Source organism: Sinohyriopsis cumingii, chromosome 12 (genome assembly GCF_028554795.1).
Source record: "Sinohyriopsis cumingii isolate HCF-2022 chromosome 12, ASM2855479v2, whole genome shotgun sequence".
Classification (NCBI taxonomy): domain Eukaryota; kingdom Metazoa; phylum Mollusca; class Bivalvia; order Unionida; family Unionidae; genus Sinohyriopsis; species Sinohyriopsis cumingii.
The window spans coordinates 102,868,338-102,894,423 of NC_142972.1; the positions used below are offsets into that span (position 1 = coordinate 102,868,338).

Sequence of the window (26,086 nt, forward strand, 5' to 3'; positions counted from 1 at the left end):
GTTGAAATCAAAATCCTCAAAGTATAAACTCAGTTAGTACAAACTATTGATACAAATATATTAAGAATTGTGATTTTTTTCATTCCCAGTACCTGTAGGACGCCCCTTATTTCCATATTTCCTTATTTCGTCAGGACTTTCATCGTGGAAAGCTCTTAAGAGGGGACGTAATAGCCCAGTTGAATACGTCAGATATCTTCTTACGGCATGAATTTTACTCGACCTCCTTCATCTAGTCGCCTCTTATTTCGTTCCTATTTCTTGACGAATTCGTCAGGACTCCCTTCGTGGATGGACTCTATCCCTTAGAGATCAAATATCAAAGATAGGTCCCTGTCAAAACTCTTGAGAGGGACATAATGACCCAGAAAAGTATGTATGATATCATCTTAGGACGGCAAGCATTGTGCTCGACATTCCCTATCTAGCCGATAATTTTTCAAAATCGACTCGAGGAATTTTCTGTAAACTTTTCCTACTGTTGGAACAGGTCACCGTTAAAATACCGGTCAAGAGACATTGAAATCAAAATCATCTACGTTGGAGTACTCTTAGTACAAACTAGTGATACAGTCTATTAACATTTGCGTGTATTTCATACACGGGACATGTAGGGCACTCCTCTGTCACATTTGTAGGATGTGTTTGGTTGAATAGACTTATGGCATAGGTCTGATGGGTTTGGTCGGTTACATGTAGCCTAATGATATTGGTTCGATGTGTTCGGTGGAATAGACATATTACATTGGTCTGGAGTATATGATTGAATCACAAATTGACCCGTGACATCGGTCGTATGTATATGGTATCTTACATATAGAGGTATGACATATGTCCGATGTGTTTGATGACTTACATATAGAGTTATGATATTGTTCCGATGAGTTTGGTGGAGTAGACTTATACCGTTGTCCGATGTGTTTGGTGACTTACGTATAGAGTTATGACATTGTTTCGATATATTTGGTGGAATGAACTTAGAACGTTGTACGATGTGTTTGGTGGCTTACATATTGATTTATTTCATTGGTCCGACGTGTTTGGTGGAATAGTTATGACATTGGTCTGGTGTGTTTGGTGTTATTGACTTCTAGCATAGGTCCCATGTGTCTGATGGTTTAGATATAAACTGATTATATTGGTCGAATATTTGTGGTAGTACGTCAGGACGAATGCCATTGGTCCGATGTATTTGTCGGCTACCATATGGAGTTAGGACATTGGTCCGATGAATTTAATGGAATAGACTCATGACGTTGTTCCCATGTGAGTTGTGTGGAATATGTAGTCTTATGAAATTGGTCCGTTGTGTGTAGTGGGTTACGTATAGACATATGACAGTGGTCCGATGTGTTCGATGGGTTACATATAGACTTTTGCCATCGGTGGTGTCTTCGATGAGTTACCTATAGACTTATGACATTGGTCCGATATGTGTGCTTGTTTATATAAAGACTTACGTCATTGGATCGATGTGTATGATTGTTTACTTATATATAGACTTATGAAATTGGTCCGATGTGTTTGGTAGGATGAAGATCATACATAATATTAGTTGCACAGACCATATACAAGTAGTTTTATTTGCAGCGAAGGCCTGTCAAATATCCACGCCAAAATCAGAATACGATACGATACGATTCGAATGATATACCACCTAGTGGTTGTTATCAATGCGAGGCGAGGCTACACGGAGAAAGAAAAATGTATGGTACAAGGACTGACACTCTTAGGAAAACATGTATTGTACAATAACATGATTATTAATTTGGTACATCTGCTACCAATGAATTAAGTGGCTAAATTTTAAGCCAACTAAACAGCACTAGTTTTGCTACAAAAACAAACTTGCATGGTTCACAAATATGATTCTATAATATGATATTAGTTTTGGAAAGCAAAGTTATATTCAAAATATCAAATGGTGACTCAGGTTTTAAACAAACATTGGAATATAAACATTTTACACTGATTTACAAAATGTGGCAAATAGTTGAAAATAACAGCATAATTTTCGATTCGTCTGATTGCTTGTTATTCTCACCCCAAAATACATCATGTCAAGCCTAAAGTGTTCTATAGATGTTTTTGTACCATCTTCTACAGCTGACAGGGGATATTATTTAAGGCACCCATTATAAATCCTGAAAGTTTTAATACTTACACAAGCGTCGTCCAGCTATGGGAATAAATTCACGGAGATAGAAAAGATGTCTATGAAAAGGTTATCTACAACACCTTCCTTTACTGGTTGTACATCTGAGCCCATGTGTGACATGGAATGACAATTATAATTCACAAGATGTATCTGTATCTATATTTTTTCATATGTTTGGATGTCAAAAACATCTGATTGCTACTGATCGTCTACCTTTCTAACTCGAAACTATAAGTTCAAAGATCGAGAGTATAGACTCCGGCTGCTATACGTTTGTCATTACTCACATCAACAAATATTCTTCAGTAGATATGTATATTTCAGCAAACATTAATTATGTTATCGTAACGAGGATGTTTGTGAAATATAATATCTCTACTCGACCACCCCGAACATATTGACTACGGACAAACTATATAATTTTCAAGCAGTGTAGACCTGGAATTTGCAATATGTAATGTATTTCCGAACCTCAAATGCCTTGAAAAAATGTATTGTTGCTATAAAAACCTATTTTATCCCTGATATTAGTCCTATAAATGACATCACATCTTTCATTCATTTATTTCGGCTGGTTAGCTTGTCTCAGTGACTGTTATGTCTTAAAAAACAAGCAGCAGAAGTAGGTGTCAGAATATTAGATAATACATGCAATACTTTATCGATGTGTACACTTCCTTTCTCACAAGCTCTCTAACTAACTTAGAGAAGGTTTTCATTGGGGTGATACATGCGCACAACAATTCTGATAAAATAAAATCTCAGAATACAACAAAGAGCTGGCGGTCTCAGGATTCTGAAAGTCGTAGTAAGTGCATATTCATATCGATATTTAGCAACACAAAATAATTCCAATTGTTTTGAATGAACCGGTGTTTCTGCGATCTGATTGGATATAAACAGTCACATGATACTGACAAAGAATTTGTTTTATACATCGGTAAATTTTGCGGGCTATTTTGGGTTACCATGTAATTTTATGTGAAGCCTAACTGTATCAATGCCTTACACCATAATAATTAATGGCACCACCCAAAACGTTTGTGATTTGGGACCAAAACCTGCAACCCAATGATTAAAATCACAGAGTGACTGCAAAGACATCATTGCATTCCAGGACTCGTGCCACACGCAAACATAATGTTATATTAAAAGGAATAGTTTAAACAACATCAACCAATGTTTATATATTAAAATAATAACAATTACATGCTCCTTATGTGACTAATATGACACTATGTATTACAGTATAAAGAATAAACAACTCTTGACTAACAAAGATTGAGCTTGGTATTCAGTTGCAGTGAAGAAACTAATGAAGAAAAACTTCGAGCATCATAAAAGTGAATGTTTTGTTGATGACATCTGCTGATACGATGCCATACTGGAAGTAAATTGGACTTTATTTACTTCGTGAGTGATTAGGTAAAACTTACGCATAGATAAATACCCAAAAATGATAATTGAATCCTACAGCAAATCCAGAGCTCAAAGTTATGACTTTGTTTTTACATTCCATAGTAACATATGGCAATGTTTAGACGCTGACATAGCCTTTCGTGGCATGATATAACATTGCCAGACATGATAATTCATATAATCGGACATAACTTCAGTGACATGACATGACCACATATACAATCGGACATGGCCTGTCACGTTAATTCATAGACACTAACCGTAGAGCCGGGTACCACGACAAATTCTGTTCCGCGGTATTTCTAGATATTGAGCAGAACATACCATGGGATACCACATTTATATTAGGGTCAAAGACTTAAAGGGTGAGGATTTATTTATTTCCAGCTCTCACATAGTTTCCAAATATCTTGCTTTGATTTATAGCAGGTTAATACAACGTTATATCCATTATATTGTTTTATTTTTGCAAATCAATCAACTTGAGATACAAAAAATAAATAAGAGCGCAAACTAAGATCGGAGACCCCTGCGCCTAAAAACCCCTCAAAAAACCAAACAATGTTATGGTCAATACCTTATAGTATACGAATTCGCCCTATGTATGTTGCATACTTTATAAACATTCTTTAAATATTACTAAAGTGGGATGATTACGTTTATACGATGGTTGACACCCTATGAAACATATTGATATATTGTTGATAAAAATAGGAAGAACTGATACTGAAGTCTATAACTTACTAACTACACTATTAATAAAATAGAAAGTGAAAGTCTGAATTGATGTCAACACCTGGTTAAGACAGTTTTCAGAGAGGACCAGTAATACACTGAAACAAAAAAACAAAAAAACAAAACAGAATACATTTAGTTTACTATACAAATTACGTAAAATCCAAACAGAAACAACTAGTCTCTGAGAAGTCTTTGGCTGATTCTCTGTCTTACAGTAAGAAATGTGCTAAACGCTTTAACATACACTAAAAATAACTTTACAAAATTGACATTTTAATCCTTATTTTAATCCGAAATATTTTCCAAAACTTGGATTTGGCCTTATTATCTTTCACAACAACACATTCGGCATACGTGACATATTTAGAATTCAAGATTTGTCTATAAAATTGTATTTGTTTTCGTGCAAATTAATATGTGATATATAAAACTATTTTGTGAAAACGTTATTATTTTGGGGAAATTATTTTCATGAAAAAGATACGTAAAATATAAACGTATTCGTAAAATGTTTGCTTGGGAATCCCCGTATATTTCTTACTGACGGAAACTACCCAGGTAGGTACCGGTACTGTGAAAATGTACCGTGACACAAATCTGGAAAAAATACATGATAAACGGGATTTAACGGTGATATCGCACACCATATTTAGCAAGACGTTCACTGGCAAGAAATGACAATCTGTACAGGCTGATATGACCTTTATTGAATGAACTAACATACTTAGATTTTTATATGATTTTTTTTAGGCAAAATGAGACAATACATATTTGCAGACATAACCCTTATTAAAAGGCAATAATAAAACTAACCATTATCGAAAGGGTATATATGTGTTACCACCTTTTGCCTCTAAAAAAAATTATTGTCCTCATCCGGGTTGAGTGACTTCATGCAACACGATACACCGATGTTTTGATGAAGGAAGTTTCAGACTTAAAGGATACTGTATCGTCTTTGAGTTAGAGTCACTTTCCAACCACAAGGTAAAATTTCGGCACAAACCCATTGCGTGCTAGTTACCTTGAAAGTAATGGAAAGGAAGGAGGAAATTTTTGTGTATGGGAATACACAATTAGAAGATTAAATCCATTCGTAAGCTTTATACTTAATTTTATCAAGTAATCATATAAAATGAAATGTGCAACTTACATCTGAATGTTGCAGGGTGTTTAATACCTTAAGTTATACATTCTCATCGCGATATATTTCATAACGATGTGACAATAAAGCAATTACTTTTCTTTTCAAGTAATATTCAAAGGATTATCATGTATGGCATGCACCTGTAAAATTAATAGAAAGGAAACCAATTTAGACATGTTTAATGTCTGTGTTTCTCTATAACCTCTCACATCAGCTTAATATGACGATTTGATAATTGACAGTAAAAATATGTCAATCAAAATTGCCATAAATAACCCTCGACTATTAAAATATAACCTCATCACAATTATTTTAACTATTTCTGGCATTAATATTGGTACCATTTTATTTTTGTTCACAATAAAGCAGCTCTAAATTAAAAACCGTTATTAATTACTATAATTTGAGTGATATTAAATACAAAATTACAAAATGTGCATGCTAGTGTTGGATGAGGTGTACGTGATTGAATTCATATTTAAATATTTCAGTGATCATCTATGCCACAGAAAACTGAGTTAAATTTTGAAGAGAAGAGTTAAAGTCAATAAGGAAGAACAGGTACTTATAAGTACAATAAAGTAATGGACCAATGATGACGTAATGAAACAGAAAGTGCAACAATAACAAAAGGGAAACAAGGACATGGAATAAAATAATGCAATGAAGTCAGAGGATGATACCACCTTTGCTTCACCCACATAATGGTTTACGGAAGTATCAGGTATGAAAACGTAACAATGCAAGAAGAAAAAGAGTTCATCCATTTACTGATGTATAATGTTTTGAACTAGTACCCAAAGATTTCTGGCATACTTCACGATCATAAACAATCACACAATGCCTCTAACATGAACTGAATTGGATAAGCAGGTACTAAGTTACATTGATTGCGATGTATGAACTATGAATTAATTTAAAAGGAATATGTTCATGCAACCAGATTTCACCCAAATATTGCAAATATTGTGAGCTTGACACTGTTGGAAAGACAGGGTGGTCTTAGCAATATCTCTCAAAAGCACAATAATATTTTCAGATAATTAATTTGCGAAGACCATCTGTACCTATTAAGTTAGAGAAAATGGGATAAATATTTATAAATTATTTATTTTTCTGACACTTGTTTTCGTATGCATTTCTTCTTAAAACTGGATCAAATAAACATTACTGGACTAACAGTATGTCTTCATAAAACTGACCTCTAAATTATATTAAAATTCTGAATTACCAATTATGAAGTGAAAACCTAAACTCAATGGCCTGCCCTTCAAAAATGGGTCAAGATTCTATGTATTATTTCTACAGGAAATATGTGACCTCTGCCAATAAGAGAGAGAGAGAGAGAGAGAGAGCGAGATAGAGCGAGATAGAAAGAGAGACAGAGAGAGTGAGAGAGAGAGAGAGAGAGCGTTCTGTATTAATTGAGGTAAATCTGACAAGCTGATTTACCCAACATCACAGCTAGTATTAGATGTTTAAACATTTCAAAATTGCCTGTTTTTGGATCTTATTATAGATTAAAAGCCAAAAACAAAGCATCAAGTATATTCCAGCATGCGGAGACGGTCTGCCCACGTAAATCATAGTTTAGCCCTTTCATCTACCTGTCTACGGCATGTTTCTATTATTGATATTTAGTAACACCGTAAGGAATGATTCCATAAAAGGCTAGACATGTTATCAAGGTGCGAGTCGGTTTCTTGATTTTCATCTTGGTCGAATTCTTTTTAAAGACTCCTATGATTTCCGAGTATTTTTGTCCCTATGATAAATATGCAGAGACAAAGCGGGCGAGGAGGATGGAGAAGTACAGGGAATTGATAAGACATTCATTCACACAAGGAGCATTATTAATAGGTGTTTCTAAGCAGTGTAGAGAAATGAGAATAAATACTCAGAACAATTTATCATAGCAGTAAATTTACTGAATCAAGTATCATATAATTTACGTGATGAAACACAATACTTCATTGTGATATGTTTTGTATATGGGGTACGGACACGTTTATCATACACGAGGAAAGAAATGAAACCCTATGTGACCGTGCACAGAAGAAGCGCCACATAACATTAATATTAATGACAGTATCGCCGTCCAATTTTACAAAAGACGAGTGTGTGTCTAAAATATGCAGAAATAATAAGAGTATTATGTACAACCTCCAACACATAGTACAGATAATGATCCGCTACGGTGGCCTAAGTCGTGTGAGTGTCGGCCACAGAAGCGGTAGCTCGCTGGTTCGAACCTTGGTCCGAGTTATACCAAAGATTAATAAATATGGTACTAACAGCCGCCTCGCTAGACGATCAGCATTACTAACGTTAGTGATAAGGCCGTTTGTCCTGGTGTCAGGATAATATGACATCATGCTTTATGTCTGCGGCATGATACACTAACAGCTACACCTCACTATAAATTACCACACTGCAAACACCCTAGTGATATGACTGCAAAAGTGTTAAAAATCCAAATCACATAAAACCACGCACAGATAACGAACTTAACCTCTTTGACGTCCATGAAATAAACAACTGATCAAAGGGAGGATTTACAGTTTTAACTGCAAAATGTATCCGTGTTCATTAATGGAAAAAGAGAAGGAGTGAATGTGTACCCCGCAAATTCGATATCTTTCTGTTCCTATTTCGATATTTGTCAGACAGACACTGTTATGACTCTGCGATCTTAAAAAAACCCAAAAAAACCCCCCAAAAAACAAAAAACAAAAAACAAAAAACAAAAGATAAGACAGAGCGAAGCGAACAAATAATGTATAAATGAAAATATTAATCTGTTTACCAAAAATATATGTGAAAGAACTACAGATATTCTACAGTATGGTGAATGAGATCCGAAAAAGACAATAATTGTCTATCATTTCCAGTAGTTCGGAGTAGCCCGAATGAGTTCAAAAGGCATTCTGAATCATACCCAGTAATGTATTGATGTATCAACAGTACATATAAAAAAATCATTATGATATCATCCAAAAATGTTGGGAGGGTGGATTGATTTGGCTTGGTTTGGTTTGGTTTGGTTTGGATTGGTTTGGGTTGGTTTGGTTTGGATTGGTTTGGTTTGGATTGGTTTGGTTTGGATTGGTTTGGTTTGTATTGGTTTGGATTGGTTGGGTTTGGTTTGGTTTGGTTTGGTTTGGTTTGGTTTGGTTTGGATTGGTTTGGTTTGGATTGGTTTGTTTTGGTTTGGATTGGTTTGGATTGGTTTGGTTTGGATTGGTTTAGATTGGGTTGGTTTTGTTTGGTTTGGATTTGATTGGATTGGTTTGGTTTGGTTTGGTTTGGATTGGTTTGGTTTGGTTTGGTTTGGTTTGGTTTGGATTGGTTTGGTTTGGTTTGGATTGGTTTGGATTGGATTGGTTTAGATTGGTTTGGTTTTGTTTGGTTTTGTTTGGTTTGGATTGGATTGGATTGGTTTGGTTTGGTTTGGATTGGATTGGTTTGGTTTGCTTTGGTTTTCTTAAATAGTGGCTGCTTAAATCTTACCTCCCTACCTCTAAAATGTGTCTGTGCAATGCAAACGTTCTCAAGAACATGGTTATAGTCTTCACCATTTATATAAACTTCATTTAAATCATGATATTCGAGTGTACTTATGGCACTGGACAAGAGGTAGTTAACCTATTTATTATTTGTCTGATCGACATTCTATTTACATTGTCAATGTCATCTCGATACAGTTTTCCTAAGCGGTATTTGATGCAAAGGAAATTACTCTCCAGAATATTAAAGGGAAACAAAACAAATGTTAATCTTTCGGAATTTGTCCATTTTCCACCTCGAAAACACAAACAGGTTCAACTGTAAACGTGTTATGCGCGGCTGAAATTATTAAAGGCTAACTGCATACAATTTTTCAAATGGAGAATTAAATGTTATCTTCCTTCCATAACGTACAAAAATTATTTCTTTTCTCTGATGGCCCTATGTTAACGGGTTCTGTTTATAAATGCAATAGAAACTCAAAATATTAATAATGCAAAATAATATACACCACACCCGGACAACATCGTTTATAGCAAAAGCTCTGTTAAGCTTGCCGTGAAGACAAGTGGAATATATACCCTGTACCAAACCACTTCAGATTATGAAATAAATGTGTATAACAAAACAACACAATTTAAACATAACACACAATATTTAGAAAATGTGACTATTTTCCCCTTATTATTTTATCCTACCGAAGAGAAAGAGGCCTTCATGATCCAAGATTTCTAAATCTTTTGTGACTACATAACGTCTCACCGCCACTGATACGCAAGCAGCAGTCAATATTATCACTAACAAAAGAGAAGGAAATGCAGCAGGAGTAATTCTCGAAGGTAGAAAAGGATTAGCACAGCTGCAGCTAATGATTGTCAAGTTCATAAACTATGTTTTTATGATGAAACAACGGTCTTTTTACAATGCCATGTATATCTCCTACGAAAAAGATACCACTCACTGTTTACCGAATCAAATGAAACGTAAATCCCTCCATGACGAAATGTGTGCATTTATTTGTGGGTTTTGGTATCTTATCAATAATACTCTTACATGAAGACAATTAGACAGGTTTTACTTTGATACCTTACTATCAGTTCAGAAAAACAATGAATTTCATATTACATCACCAAAGTTCAAATTTTTGCTTACTTCACTGACTCTTTTTTGCTTTTATTTGGTATTTTATTTACTGGGATTGGGTCTTTCTCTTCTCCTTCATTTTCTTATATTTGTCTTACCATTTGAATTTTTCATGGGTATGGGTTCTTCTTCTTTTTCTGGTAAAGTTTTTCCTCCTTTTTGTCTATGTTTTCTTGAGACAATCGGAAGATCACTGCCCTTTTCTTGACATTGATAATAGGTATATTTAAGTTGTCTCTCTTTTTTTCCATGCATTAGTTCATTTTCTTCTGCACTTTAAGTATTCAGGATCTAAATGAACATTCTCTTCACCGATATAGCAGGTATCTTGACATTTATCTTGCGTGGAGAAGGCCGTAGTCGTACTGGAAGTGTATTTTTGAATGACTCTTTAAATCTATGCCGCTAAGGACGACTAGTTGTTTATCTTCCACTGTCTCAGACTGAATGTTAAAGAATATTTTCTCAATGGAGAGAGAAGCAGAATAAATAAGGAAATAGTGTGTACCCTAGTCATATCAAGATGGCAAAATTGGAACCTAATGAAGGTAAACAAAGAAAAGCCAAGAGACGATGACAACCAATTTCGCTGACACCGCGAAAGCTAAACAATGTGTTCCCGACGTGCATCCTATTGTCTTTGAAGACGACATGCGTGAGCCTGTGTCAATGCCATCCACCACCACTAAAATGCCAATTCATTAATGTCGAATCGTTTACATTCTCTCCATCGCCAATACCAATGGTTGAATGTGTGCGAAATTTTGACATTTTCCTGACAGAGAACAATACAACAGGGCAACAAGTCCAATGGGCGACTTTTCTCAGGTTACGTCAATGAATTCCAAACTCTGCAGCAAGAAACTAGCGGTTATGTTATCTTTCTTGGTGGCAGACTTCACAAGTCAAAGAGACATTCACGATAGCGATCTTGAGAAGGCATCACGTTTAAATACGTCGGAAAATCGAAAGAAGACAATCCCTAGCAAACATTATCCTGAAATGTATGTGGGTAAAACTGGTTCAGCGTCCGATATTGCCACAAAAAGGAACACTTGCCAGATCCAAGTCGTTAAAATCAACTCATGGTCGGCAAAGAAAAATGCATGAAGCACGTGGATATATTATGTGAAGCTTTAATATTGATGAAATAGGAAGAAGTTGCCGAGTTTGCATCGTCCGAGGAGTTTGAAAATGTTATCATTGCAACTTGCGTGTCAGGCAATGCCCGTTTGCAAATGTATACTGTCTTGGATCTTTAAGGAGCTAAAGTCTTTTACACAGACACTGCCAATTGTATATACACCGCTCGCCCTCATGGCTATTGCTCAGATGCTGAAGACGAACTTTTGGAATCATGTTCCGACGAACATCCAGAATATACTATTGTAAGTTTCGCTAGTGAAGTCCCACAAACGTGTCTATTACCAATCCAGAGGTCCAATGGCTCAATACAAATTAATATGACTGACACTCAACTATCATTCGAGTCAAGTATTGAACTTTGCCTTGTTAAAATATAGACCTTAAAATCAGGATAAGGAGGCGGCTGTTGATTTTGAAATAAACGATCAAGGACACTTACGGAAAGAGGAATACTAGTTTCCGTACAAAAATATACTACGGAAAGAGGAATAATAGTTTCCGTACAAAAAAAATATACTACGGAAATAGTTTACGTGCAAAACATGTTCCGTTTTGAAGCACGTAGTGTCAATAAAGTCTCAGGATAATATACGGTTGGGGTTCAAATGATCAAAGCTCAGATTCATTGTGCCAGAAAGAAAATAAATATTCGAAATAACATTGGTTCTATATTACATACATTGACCAACATTTGTGGAGAGTTTTGTATTAAGGCAAGAAATTAACTGTTACTTTTAAATTAAAAACATAAACCGTCAGTGTCATTTTGACAAAGTCTAAGATTTGCACAATAACATTTTAGTTCAGAGTTATTTCATTCAAAAAACTTGTGAAAGTAATGAAATGATATTAATAGTAGTTGGGTGCTAAAGGTCATGGAAAATGCATTATAAATGGTCTCTCTATAATCAAGATTTATTCTAAAATACGTGTCTTGACCAAAGATCACAATCATTGAGACTCAATGGTCACTATTTTCCAGAACCAACCATGCCAAACTAATTCCTTTATGTTTATAATACTCCATTCTAGGCAATCGCTTCTAGCTGATGAAGTAGGAGCACTTGGAGATAGAAGGCAGCTATATATTAGAAGCAGCCTTTTCACAATTCATCCTCCTCCTCCTCCTCATCATCATGAAAACAAAAAAAATATGTTTCCGTCTCAGGACATAATAATGATAATTTTAATAATAATAATAATAATAATAATAATAAAGACTTTATTTAAAAATGAAATCCATTTAGCATGTACTAATATATCACGTGACCCTCAGAAGAATGAAGAGAATATATACATGATTAAGATTGTGTATAATAGGAACATTTTTGTAACGACAAAAAATAATATTGAAGCGGTTAAACGTACACTCTAATGTAATATAGATTATATTCAAAAACTTGTATACAGTCAAATAATTACATATATCAACTGTACATGACGGTACAATAATTGATGCAAAATCTGTAAAGAATTGGCTAAGAATAGATAACTGACATATAAGTTGCTATGGTAATACAATACAGATAAGATGACTGAAAACAATCACACACATTGAAAGCTGATTAGTTATACGCATATTCTGACAGCAAAGACCGGAGAGTGTAATTTAGGTATATAATAACGTTATCCAAATGGCATGATTTGAGAAACAATATACAAATTGTGAGCTGCTAATGCAGAAAAGTGTTATCTAAAAACCTATTGTATATATAGCATAAATGAGTCAATCACCATGACCGCAGTCAAGTCATGAATATGAACGTGATTGCACGGCTCGCACCTGATATTCATATATATATATATATATATATATATATATATATATATATATATATATATATATATATATATATAGTTTAGGCTGGGGGTTTGATGATGATGGTAGTAGAGACGGAAAAAGTAGATAATTATTTACATACATTGGCTAATAAGTCATGATTTGTTTTGTTTTGAGTTATTTCCTATTCAGATTAACGGATGAACTTTATACTATTTAAACCTATCCTTGGCTTACTATCAGTTATGACTGTATTAGTGTTACCTGCAGCTTCAAAGAATAACTTTGACTTGAGACCACATATGACTAATATTTTCACTTGCAGTCTCAAAACCAACCCATGACTTACTATCACTCAGGACTATATCAGATGTAATTGAAGTTTCAAAGCCTAAAATTGACATATGGCTACTGATTGGATTAGTTGTACCTGTAGTGTCAAAGCTTGAATATTAGTTTTCCACCAGTGTCCAAGCTTACACATGACTTATTATCAGTTTAGACTGTATTCGTTTTTTTTTCCAGCAGTAGCAAAACCTACCCGTGACTTACTATCAATGATAACTGTATTAATTTCACCTGGAGAGTCAACGCCTACCCTGAACAAATTACACTGGTCAACAGTGAAATCATTACTGACTTGAAAAGGCCCTAATCTGTAGTATTTTGGTGTGCCGAACACGAATATAACCGTGAACAATTTGTATTGGCTCTCGTTTTGAAGATATTCATATACCTCATTTTCTATGTTTCACTGTGTAAATTTCTCCAGTAGGACTGCAGCAACATCCGGAATAATGATGTAACATTGCATAATACCATCATGCTCACATCATCCACAGTTGATTGCATCATTTTCTGATGCAATGCAATACTAATGCCATGCGGCTGCTGAAGTAAGTTGACGTCAGCAGTGTACTATACATGTGTAGACCTATTATACTAATGCCAGGCGGCTGCTGAAGCTGACGTAAGCAGTGTACTATATAAAGCCCAATCAGATAGGTTCAGCATTTAAAATATTTTAGACGTTGTGCGAGACAGTTCAAGCTACTGTTACATAAAACTTATTATTTTATCCATTTACGTACAATAAAGAACAGTAATGCCTCGAAAGTGTGTTAATACCGCGGACAATTTTTGCTATATTTGTGGGGAAGTGACATTTGCCAACCAGAAGAAAAGTATCAATTCTCAAGTGAAGAAGGCATATCATCTTTACTTCGGATGCAAGGTTGGTGACCAAGACAAGCCTTGGGCTCCGCATATATGCTGTGCTACATGTACAACACAGCTTTCACAGTGGTTGAATTGCAAAAGGTCATCAATGCCGTTTGCAGTCCCAATGGTGTGGAGAGAGCCAAGCAACCACCTAAATGACTGTTACTTCTGCTTGGTTCCTCCTCTTTCCGGCGGAATAACGAAGCGAAAGAAGTCGAGAATAGTCTACCCAAACATTCCGTCTGCATTGAGACCCGTTCCACATGGTGAGGGACTTCCTATTCCAGAACCTCCAGCAGAATATTCTCTTGATTCATCTGACGAAGACAAAGGTGAGTCGACCTGTTCTTCTCCTGGTCCATCAGCATGCAGTGATCCAGATTTTCACTGTGGTGCATCATCAACCCCACACAGAATAACACAGGAAGAACTAAATGACCTGATTCGTGATTTGGACTTATCAAAGAACAAGGCAGAATTGCTAGGATCAAGACTCCAACAATGGAATCTTCTAGAAGAAGATGTCACAATTACTGCATATCGAAAGCGCCACCAGCAATTGGAGCCTTTCTTCAGAAAGGAAAGTAATCTGATATTCTGTTCCGATATTGAGGGCCTCATGAATGCTTTAAAAATCACTCATGACCCACAAGAATGGAGACTATTTGTGGACTCTTCGAAACTGAGTCTCAAGGCTGTGCTTTTGCACAATGGAAACATTCTTCCATCTATTCCAGTAGCGTATGCTGTCCACATGAAAGAGACATACGATAACTTAAGGCAGCTACTGAATTCCATTGAGTATAACAAGTACAGCTGGCACCTCTGTGGTGATTTGAAGGTAGTTGCCCTTTTAATGGGACTGCAGCAAGGATATACAAAATACATGTGTTTCTTATGCGAGTGGGATAGCCGAGCAAGGGAAATGCACTACATGAGGAAGGAATGGACTCACAGGCAGAATGTAGCCATTGGAGAGAAGAATATCCAACACCCAGCTCTGGTTGAGGCTCAGAAAATCTTGCTACCACCCCTTCACATCAAACTAGGTTTGATGAAGAACTTCGTGAAAGCCATTGACCGGACTTTGCCAGCATTCCGATACCTGCATGAAAAATTCCCTCGACTCAGCGAAGCAAAGATTAAAGAGGGAGTTTTTGTGGGTCCTCAGATTCGAGAGCTTTTCAAAGATGACCGGTTCAACAACTTGCTGGAAGGTGACGCGAAACAAGCATGGAATGCTTTTCGCCTAGTTTCTACAAACTTCCTCGGAAATGTTAGGGCAGAAAACTATAAGGAACTAGTAGAAGACATGTTGATGAAGTATAAGAAACTTGGCTGCAATATGTCTCTAAAGATTCACTTCCTTCATTCCCATTTGGATTTCTTTCCTAGCAACTGTGGTATTGTTAGTGATGAACACGGCGAACGTTTTCATCAAGATATCGCAACAATGGAACAAAGATACCAGGGAAAATGGTCCACTACAATGCTGGCTGACTACTGCTGGACACTCCTCAGAGATGCTCCCGAACAGCTGTACAAGAGACAGGCGAAGAAATCTAAGATGTAGTCAATGACTTGATTTTTTATAGGTAGGCTATTACAGTTGACCTTTTACTATTGGAATGCATTTCGTTATGTAAACATTAATTTCTTGCAGATTACAAAAAAACTAGAGCCAATTTTGCAATTTGACTGTCATATTCGTGTTCAGCACATAAAAATTGATAAGAATTGACTAATTTTATTTCAGTAACATGACTTTTGTAAAAATTTGTTGTCCAGTGTTATCCTTTATTACTATATTAGTTTTACCTGAAGTATCAAAGCCTATTCTTGACCAAATATCCCTGATGACTGCAATAACTAATGTATCATATCTACTTATTTCCTATTGGAGGGAAGTAAGTTATCTTTACGTGTAAGATGACCACCTTAGTAACTTCATGTGCAATAAATCCCCTGCATTCCTCAAGCACCTTTTGTCTATATCGCATCATTGCAGTTGAGGGATGGAAATACCATGAGTACCGTGTCATTGTATCCCCAAAACAACTAAACAAGACAATGCATTTTATTAAAGCTTGTGACAACAAATGTAAATCAAGTAATTTCAAAGTTATACTATCGTTTGGAATTTAAAAGTTAGGATACTACACATGATATTTCACTACAGATTAAATAAAATAGAAATTTAAACTATCTAAATCTAGCTACATGCCGCTAGAACAGTTATAGCCGTAGTATAACAATCTATTCCAGTATATAAATTTGTCCGAATGATAATCTTAGATCTAACAGAGTCACGCTTCAGATATTGCTATCTTGGTGCTATTTTTTCTATGTTTACTGCTGACCGTTGCTGCCTAACTTCAACGTTGAAACGGCAAATTCTCAACTAAATGGCATGAATCCGATGATAGACTGGTAACAAAATATTGTACGCCGGCATGATCGTGTTGCACAGTTGTTCAAAGGCGAATCAAAGTCTGAGCGAATAATCATTATTTCACATCAGAGTATCTAAGTACGGCTTTCGTAAGTTTCTTCCAGAAATCGTCCAGCTTGTTTACATCTTCTAGTCCAGGCCATTCTATCCTTGTCCATTTGTAACATACTTTTCGAAGTGAAGAAGGAAACGATTTTACCTTTATTCGTTCAAGAACCACTATAATTATTGGCTTCTGTTCATAGATGGCAATCTCGGACTCAAACTCACACCAGCGACTGCTTGCGAATTCCTTCGAAATAACAAACATTACGGCTGTACACGAAGATACAGCTCGAATAATTTCATCCGAGATACTGGTTCCCACGTCAAAATCTCTGTCTGATATGCACACAAGCTTGTGGACAACTTTTAGTTCTCGCTGAAGCCTTGCTTCCAATTCAGGAAAGATGTGTTTCAGTACCGTCTCACTATTGGCAAAACTGTATGCAAGGTACAGTAGAAAACGTTGTTGTGGGGCAATGTTTTCCTCGACAAAATCTCTGATTTGATTCCGAATTCTACGTAAGCGAAGACTATTCCGATAATGACGATAGTAGAAGACACCACAGATAGCCATAATAAATGGTATGCTGGTAAGACCTAAAAGCCCAATGTAACGTTTGAGCTTACATTCATAACTGAATGAATCAATTTCATTTATATGTTTCGAGAGTGAGATTCCCGTTAGGGTGCAAAATACTTCGGTAATATTTACACTGGGTGCTTTTTGGTTGGATAACCAAATATAAAGATCATTGTTCTCACAACTGCAGTCTAAAGGGTTGTTTGCCAAGAAAGTAGTGAAAAACCTACTGTCTATCAGACTTCGTGTTTCACTGTCTAAAGTAGTTATTCGATTATAGCGAATGTTCAAAACACGTAAATGCATCATATTGTTTGATAACCAGTCGGTTACACTCAAAAGATTGTTTGAAAGATCCAAGATTTCCAGCTTAGAATTGTTGGCAAAAATGGTTTTTGGAAGGTAAGAAAACAGATTTGATGAAAGATTCAGAATGTTCAGCTCTGTGTTGAATGCAAAGAAATCACTTGGAAGCTTAACAAGTCCATTTGATGAAAGAGTAAGATTCATAAGATTTATGTTTTTCCGTATTAGGTGTCTAAATTCATCAGGGTTGCTGTTTTCCATCTTAGAGAGTTAATTTCCGTTTAAAAGGAGAGTTTTCAATGATTTCAACTCTGTGAAAACAAGCGGAGAAATATATTCGCAAAAGTTCATGGAAAATTCAAATATTTCTAACTTATGAAGACCTTTAATTTCTAGATCAAATCTTTTATAACAATAGTTGGATAAGTGCACTTCTCTTATTGCCATTGTCACTGGCAACGTGCATTTTGAATATGCACATAATACCTTGTTGCATTGTTGGCTGCCACCAAAACTTAAAACTTCTAATGTCCTGGAAACAATATAATTTGTCATGAAACTGAATAATAGGCAGATATCCGCCTCACTTTTCTCTTTCCCATTGCCATATTCACATTTATCCTGCCTCAATGATTCAACGAGGGTATTTGGACCATAGAATCTTTTGAAGTTTTTAAAGTTTATAGCACCGTAATAGGTAGGCATGTTAATATCGTCATTGTTCTGAGAGACATCAATCTCTTCAAGAAACGGAAGAAAGTTGCTTAGATTTGGGCTATTTATGATTTTAATATTAGAGTCCACGGCATGTAAAATTCTAAGATTTGTTTTCTCGAAAGATTTGAAAAAATAATCATCGAGAACGGCACCGTTGAAATCGTTGATACTGTTTGCATAAAGTTCCTCCAATGTGGTTCCAGAAACAGTAATTATTTTGGCAAGATTATCGAAATTTAAATTTCCATTATCACTGACATCCAAGTACCTGAGACGCAACGGTGATTGCAAATTACCTGCAATAATATACATTGGTCCTAACCGAAGCACAAGCTTTGACAAGTTAGGCAAATTTTCTAAAAATGCCATTAGGAAGACTGCGTTCGTCGTATCCTCAGTTTGGAGATTTTGAACCAGAAGTTCTTGCAGGTAATGCCAGTTGAACTGGAAAAATTCTTGTAATGGGAAAATATGAGACTGAAAGCTGTTGTTGAATATAAGATCTAATCTTTGAATGGTTTTAGATTCAAATTCAAAGAAATCTTGCCAATCGAGAGGCCTGTTTGGTACGTTGTTTGTAACGTTGCAAATGGTTGAAACATTTGTAATATTCATGCAAGGGCAACTCGGATAACATATGGCCCTTGATTGTTTGCCCATTAAAATGACAATAGCAACAGCCAGACAAAACATACACCTGAAATGCATGGCTCATCCGGCAAATGACGATTATCTGTAACAGAGACAGAAAGACAATTATTATTAAAGACTTAGATCTATAATACATATTAGGTTAAATAGTTAAAATTAAAAGGTGAGCGAATATTCGAGTATTCGTCCTGATTTAAGACGTTTCTCTTTATTTCGCTTTGAAATCTGCAAGTCACCGCTTTCGTAAAATAACCTCAATAATAGTTAGGTAACAAACACCTTCCTTTGGTATTCAATCCCCGAAGAAGCCACGTCTGAAAATGAAGATAGTATATATAGGCTATTAATATTGAAGTTCTGAAAATAATAATAATGTTGTGACAAATGTTAATTGCGTATTGACTCGTTTTTGTACGTATCACAAAATAAAAAAACGCTAAATGGAAACTGAAATACCACACATGTCCGACGTTTGGGCATGATTTCAGCATATTTACTTTCTACAATGTGCGAAACTGAATGCTGGGAAATGTCGAAGGTGCAGCGAGAACACGTGATAAAATGTAGTTTGCTGTGATTTGTATAGGTAAATAAATGTCGAATAATGTATAGGTAAGAGCATTCAGTTTTGCAGAGTCAGGAGTTGCATATATTCTGTATATGGAGAACTACATTACAGTCTATACATATAGCAAATAAGAAAAAACGATCTGCCTTTTGTGTCACTTTGTGACTCACAGGAAATATAAGGGCAACAACAAAAGCAAAATAAAAGAAATCAAACTCCGATATAATGGTGGTTCTTTATGCTGGCATCAATGTACTCGTCTTCTCCTTTTATACTCGTAATGCATTCAACTGTATATGAGCTGATACATGGTTTAACGTAACCTTTACGTTTTCCGAGGTTATACGCGTTACTCGTCCTTCTTTTCAATTTCAATATCTTGTTAACCTTTCATGTTATTTTGAGAGAGAGAGAGAGAGAGAGAGAGAGAGAGAGAGAGAGAGAGAGAGAGAGAGAGAGAGAGAGAGAGGGAGAGAGAGAGAGAGAGATGCAAGCATAAAATGTTACTCATTTATAATCTCCCTTTAGGTATTCCAGTTTGTAAAAAACTGCATCATATATAATATTTTAAAACTATTTCCTCGACAAATGTATGATGACTATCTTCCTTTCCACGATTGGTTCTGTAGCTGGAAATGATAACTGTTTTGCTAATTTTAAATTGTTCCGAATTTGTTTATTATCTAGCAACCTCGTAGGTTCATTTCTACATTTTCTCTTTATTTATCCTTGCATGTTTCAACTAGAGTCATGTTTATCGATCCACGGAGTGTGGTATTATATCTATCAATTAAAGCTAGTAAACCGTGTATCCAATTTGCTTCGTGTGAAGTACTTGGACATTCTAGAATTTAGGATTCTTGTGATTATTTCTTCTTATTTGCTTATATCAGAAAATATTCACGTTATCTTTTCTGAGTGGGACCTTGTGTATGTTTGTGTAAAATTATTTTTCTTCAGTAAGCTCAGAGGTTTCTGAGCATTGTCGGTGGACGTCACCTCATTTCAAATTTTAACTTTCTCAGTCTTTGCGAATCTATAGAAAATATTTAAGACTTAATGTACTTATTTTCATCGTTCTACCTTTCATACGCTTGCATCCCAACTGTAGATGTTGGCCTCATGTCTTTTGGTGTTATCTAACTATCTCGTCTGAAAGACGTATTTTTATTTCCATAAATGTTTGAGAATTTAATTTGTCTTTTCACCCCTATAAACAATTCAAGCTTTGTGACACTTTTCACCTCTTATCTATGCTGGATCTAACACGTTTGCTTTATGAACTGCATCAATGTTTGATGTGCTATTGAAAATATGTGTTTCTTTATAAATTCCCTCTGTCTTGTAGAATCATTATAAATATATTTTGTAAAATGTTCAATATATTTAAGTTGCAGTTTAATTTAGCTGCGAACAAATTTGAGAATTGCAGTACATCAAATGCATAATTTATTCCCTTCGTCATACGGTATTCTATTAATCATTCTCTTTCAAAACTATTGCTTTTTCCATCAATCTTATATTTTCATCAGGTAATAATTCAATATGCGTCTTTTCCACAACACCTTTTTTAAGTCTGTCATTAAAATATTACACTTTCATTTGCTTACAGTTCAGTTTGAAATATAAGTAGCGTTGACCACATTTGTGTCCCATGCAAGCATACAAATAAATAGGCACTAGCTATGGATACCAACGTATATGATTTCATGTAGTATTCGTGATAAACTTGTATCACGTCTCTAAAGCATGTTGATTTTAACAAAATGCAGCTGTTTGTCAGCAAAGCTGTACAGAATACTTTTCCCTATTTTTTTCTTTTCTACATACGACAAAATAATGAATTATTATATGTTGGTTTTTGCTTTGACCGTGTCGCTGCGCTGCGCGTCAGTCAAGTCTGAGTAGCTTCGCCAACGATAAATCGATATGTATTAAACTAATAGCACTGACTGACCTAGTTCTGATCACTGTTATTTTCGAGGTTTCGAGGATCATACATTTTGATTATATATGCCATCGTATGCGAACAACAAAAAAGAGTCAACATATTAACCAATTACAAGTTATGTTATTTCCTTCAATAAACCAGTGTAATAAAGGAAAATGTATCTTTTGTTCAGTCTTAAGTGTTGGGAAGTAAACTAAGCTGCTTAATTAATTTTAGTGTTTTAACCCGGGTTGGATATGAAATCTCTGACTTGATGAAAGGGCATGAGTGTCCGTTTACTGTTATTTATTGTGTGTGTGTGTGTGTGAGTGAGCGATTTGGATTTTTAACGTAGCTAAGAATTTTTGTCATTCATATCGCTACGGTTTCTACAGTGTGGCAGCTTATAGTGATATCTAGCACTGAGGCATCTTGCCACAGACATGTGGTATCATGTCCTACCCAGTCATATTATGCTGACATCAGGCCGACCGCTCCTTTCACTGAACTCTTAATGCTGAGCGCTTAATGAGGCAGCTGCTAGTACCATTTTTATCAGTCTTTGCTTCGAATTGGCCGGGTTTCGAACCCGCAATCATCCGCATTGGAGGCGGACGCTGTAACGACATAGGCCGCCGGAGCTGTTTTTTTAAAATGGTAAACCATTAGGCAATTTTAAAAATATGGTACTGACTAAAATTATTGGTACACGATAGATATTCCGACTCAAGTAACAGTATAAACGTTAAACTATCTGTTTAAAATTCATTTTATCAACTTTGTACGTTGATCCATCGAAATAGGTAAATTTGTATGGAGCCGTTGAATGTTAAAAACATGAATTATGTGGTAAATATCATATGTACATACTGAGCAAATATATCACCGAATCAATAACACTCATAAGATTTAGTCATAATTTGTAGGACAGTTATTTTTGAATAATAATGCCAGAAGTAGTTAAAATAATTGTGAAAAGGAAATTGTTTCAATGGCAAGAGTTATTTATGATAATTTCGATTCAGATTGTTTAATTGGTAATTAATCAAGAAACCGTTAGTATAAGAATATAATGCGAGGGTCTTTAGAGCAATGAATGTATTGATTTATCTTACCTAAAAGAACGTGACAGGTCTATGTCATATAGAATGGTCCGAAATCCTTTGAAATGCTTGGGAATCACGGAACCCCTTTAAAAGTACATGACTAGAGGTTGCATTGCTTTCGCTACAACATCGAGCTGAACTGTCTCTCAATGAGACTGGCGAACTTAACGGGTAATTAAGAGCCTATTAAATTCAGGTAAATGTTGCTCTACTTCTTTGTTTGATACCTTAGTTGCGTTGTAAGTAGTGGAAAGGAAGAGGGAAATTGAATGAACAAATAGAAGATTAGATCCAGGACTACTTACATTACATGTCCTCACCCTGGTTGATTGACATCTTGCAACATGATACACTGATTATTCATTTTGACGAAGGATACAGTATCGTCATTGAGTTAGAATCACTTTTCATCTACAAGGTGAAATTTCAGCACGACCATTGGCGTATTGGTTATCTTCAAAGTAGTGGAAAGAAGAAATGTGACAATAAAACAATGACTTCTCTCTTCAAGTAATTTGCAATGGATTTCGTGATTGTTAAGCATTTTCGAGATTTTGGACTATTATGTATGACATGCACCAGTAACATTAAGTTAAAACAATTATGCTATTCAAAATATGGTATTTGTGTTTCTCTATAGCCTCTCACATCAGCTTAATATGACGATTTCGTGATTAATTATCAGCAAAAATATTTCAAGAAAAATTGTAAAAAATGACAATTGACTATTAAAATATAACCTCATCCCAATTATTTCAACTACTTCTGACATTATTATTGGTACAATTTTCCTTTCTTTTTTACAACAATGCAGGTTTAAAGTGTACATCATGATTATCTATTGCAATTTGAAGGATATTAAATGCAAAATTAATACATGTGCATGTAATTGTTGAATATCGCCATAAAACCAATTACTGTATCGACTTAATCATATTTTAACGTTAACATTAACTTGGATGAGGTGTACGTGGCTGAATACATATTTAAATATTTCAGTGATCATCGTACAAGAAATAAATATATATCTTCCATATGACAATTCACAAACAACATATTGAATCTACAAGACTTTTGCGTTCCAATCACTAAAAAAGAATATAAATATGAAAACGGGGACAATTTTATAGATATTGACCTTTAGCTTTTCATGTACTGGCGAAGACATCTACCTTAATATGCATATAAGTTGTTAATGCTGAAAGGGTTGAAGAAAGAAACAAAATTTTATAAAAATAAAAGAACGGGGATGGATCTAAACCGAGACGTATCGCAATAGCACTCCAATATTACCAAAGCAGCGTCACATCATGAAGTAGTGTTGATATAGGGATTTTGCTACTTTAGTCCTTTGTAGTTCTGATCTAGGTCACCAATTCTAACCGCCTGACCATTGTTTATTTGAACATAAAACCCATATACACTATGCAAGCCGTGGATCATTGATCCACGAAAAAGTCTAACAAGTGACCAACCTAGTCTTCAAACAAGTGGCTACATTCATACATGATAGATAAAGTGATCTCAGTAACAAGCAAAAACGCTTATGACATTAATACGGTAGACAATATTGTTTATTAGGACAGTGATGTGCATGGTAAAGTTTAAGTCAGGCTTATATTATTGATTACAACTATACAACACAAAATGCTACATACAATACTGAACAGAGGCAACAAAACAGTGATTTTCACTATACAATATCTGACATTGTGGCTGAGAATACTTTGTTACAGGAAATTTGTACAGGGAGAGGAAAACATACAGGAAAATCGAAACTAATAATAATTTGAAAATAGCATAATCTACCAGAAAACTTGCATTAGAAAATTGTTTCAGAAATGCTTACATCACGGATTGAATACATCATACAGATTTATAATACAGTCAAACATATGTTATATACGTTTTCAAACACATAATCGAAACATGTTCATAAATTAATTTACTTATGAATTATCTTAGAAAAACAACGATGCGTTCTTGGTCGAACATAAGAGCAGAAAGAGATATAAAAATGTATTGGATATTTACACAAAAAAAAAAACAAAAAACAAACAAACAAATTAAACCATGTAGTCCTCACGCTGATTAAATCGCCTCGTATATCGCAAATATCTGATACTCCTGAAGCGAGTTATACGAGTGAAGGCTCTGATGTTACCAGCGAATATTCTAATGACGATCTCGATGAGCACAAGATTTGTATAAAAGTTATCGGTACTTATATAACAATGGCAGCTACATTCACTAATCAACGATATATGTTTTACGAATTGATGTACAAAAATGTAGTAGTGGAGCTGCGCGAGCACTTGAGAAAATTAGCATTCGCTATTAGCAGACATAAAACGAACAAAATATTGAGAAGATTTATAATACGTTTGAGATTATTTGGTACGTACGTCAATCTGACAAAATGTATATTGGCTTAATATCCTGTAATGACTTATGTGAAGTTATTTGCCCTAAGTCCTTTTCTGAAAGATATTCTATCTAATACAACAAAGAAATTTCGGTATGAGGACCCTGAAATATGAACAATCGATTATTTGAATAGGGCATTTGTACAATATTTTGTTAGTATTGGCTGACTCCGTAAGTTTTTAGATAAATACCACTAGAGGCTTATAACGAGAAAAAAATCAACGCCAATCACTAACCTATCGGTGAGGTTGAATGACCCCTTTTTACGTCCAGTGATACATAAATAATATACGAAATATAAAAAACAATGCAAAAGCCTAAAACGTATTGGATTTGATTCTCCAAATGGCAGTATTCGTGTTCGTGTTAAGTTCAGCGGTGGATGAGGTAAATGGATTTGGCCCAAGAGGGACTTAAGAAACATTGTACATATGTGTATTGACTAATTAATCAGTCATTATTCAGGTGTAATCAGTGTAAAATTGTATGACCTGATAGACGTAAATTATGCGGAAGAACATGACATGATGAATACTGTAAATCACATGTCGACGATGTCTTAATGTGGCATCGGAGTAAAACTCATGAAATCAACTTTGTCAGTCACGTGGATCTGTTCCTGGATATTATGGAACACGTAGACAAAGTTTGGCACACCTATCAATTATTACATAAATATCTCTGATAAAACAAACACACGCGACTGCGCACATACAAAAATCAAAATTCCGGAGCTGTTGAAACAGAAACAGATATAAGCTAAATAATATGCAGAATTGAAGCAACTGCAGTTTTTAATCTTGGCAGTACACAATAAAACAAGTTATTGACGGACTTTGAGTGTTATATATATATATATATATATATATATATATATATATATATATATATATATATATATATATATATATATATATATATATATATATATATATATATATATATATATATATATATATATATATATATATATATATATATATATATATATAGAGAGAGAGAGAGAGAGAGAGAGAGAGAGAGAGAGAGAGATGCCGAGAGAGAG

At 35.0% G+C, this 26,086-nt stretch overlaps 1 protein-coding gene across 1 annotated transcript; it reads right to left on the reverse strand.

Moving 5' to 3' along the window:
- Nucleotides 1-16,055: 16,055 nt before the first annotated feature.
- Nucleotides 16,056-19,064, reverse strand: LOC149787135 (toll-like receptor 4). Its single transcript, XM_089978344.1, has one exon. The coding sequence runs from the start codon at nucleotides 17,901-17,903 to the stop codon at nucleotides 16,767-16,769; it is 1,137 nt and encodes a 378-aa protein (XP_089834470.1). The 5' UTR covers nucleotides 17,904-19,064; the 3' UTR covers nucleotides 16,056-16,766.
- Between the last annotated feature and the right edge of the window lie 7,022 nt (nucleotides 19,065-26,086).

Coding starts and splice junctions, on each gene's coding strand:
- LOC149787135 (XM_089978344.1), bottom strand. CDS start 17,903: ATGGAAAACAGCAACCCTGATGAATTTAGACACCTAATACGGAAAAAC.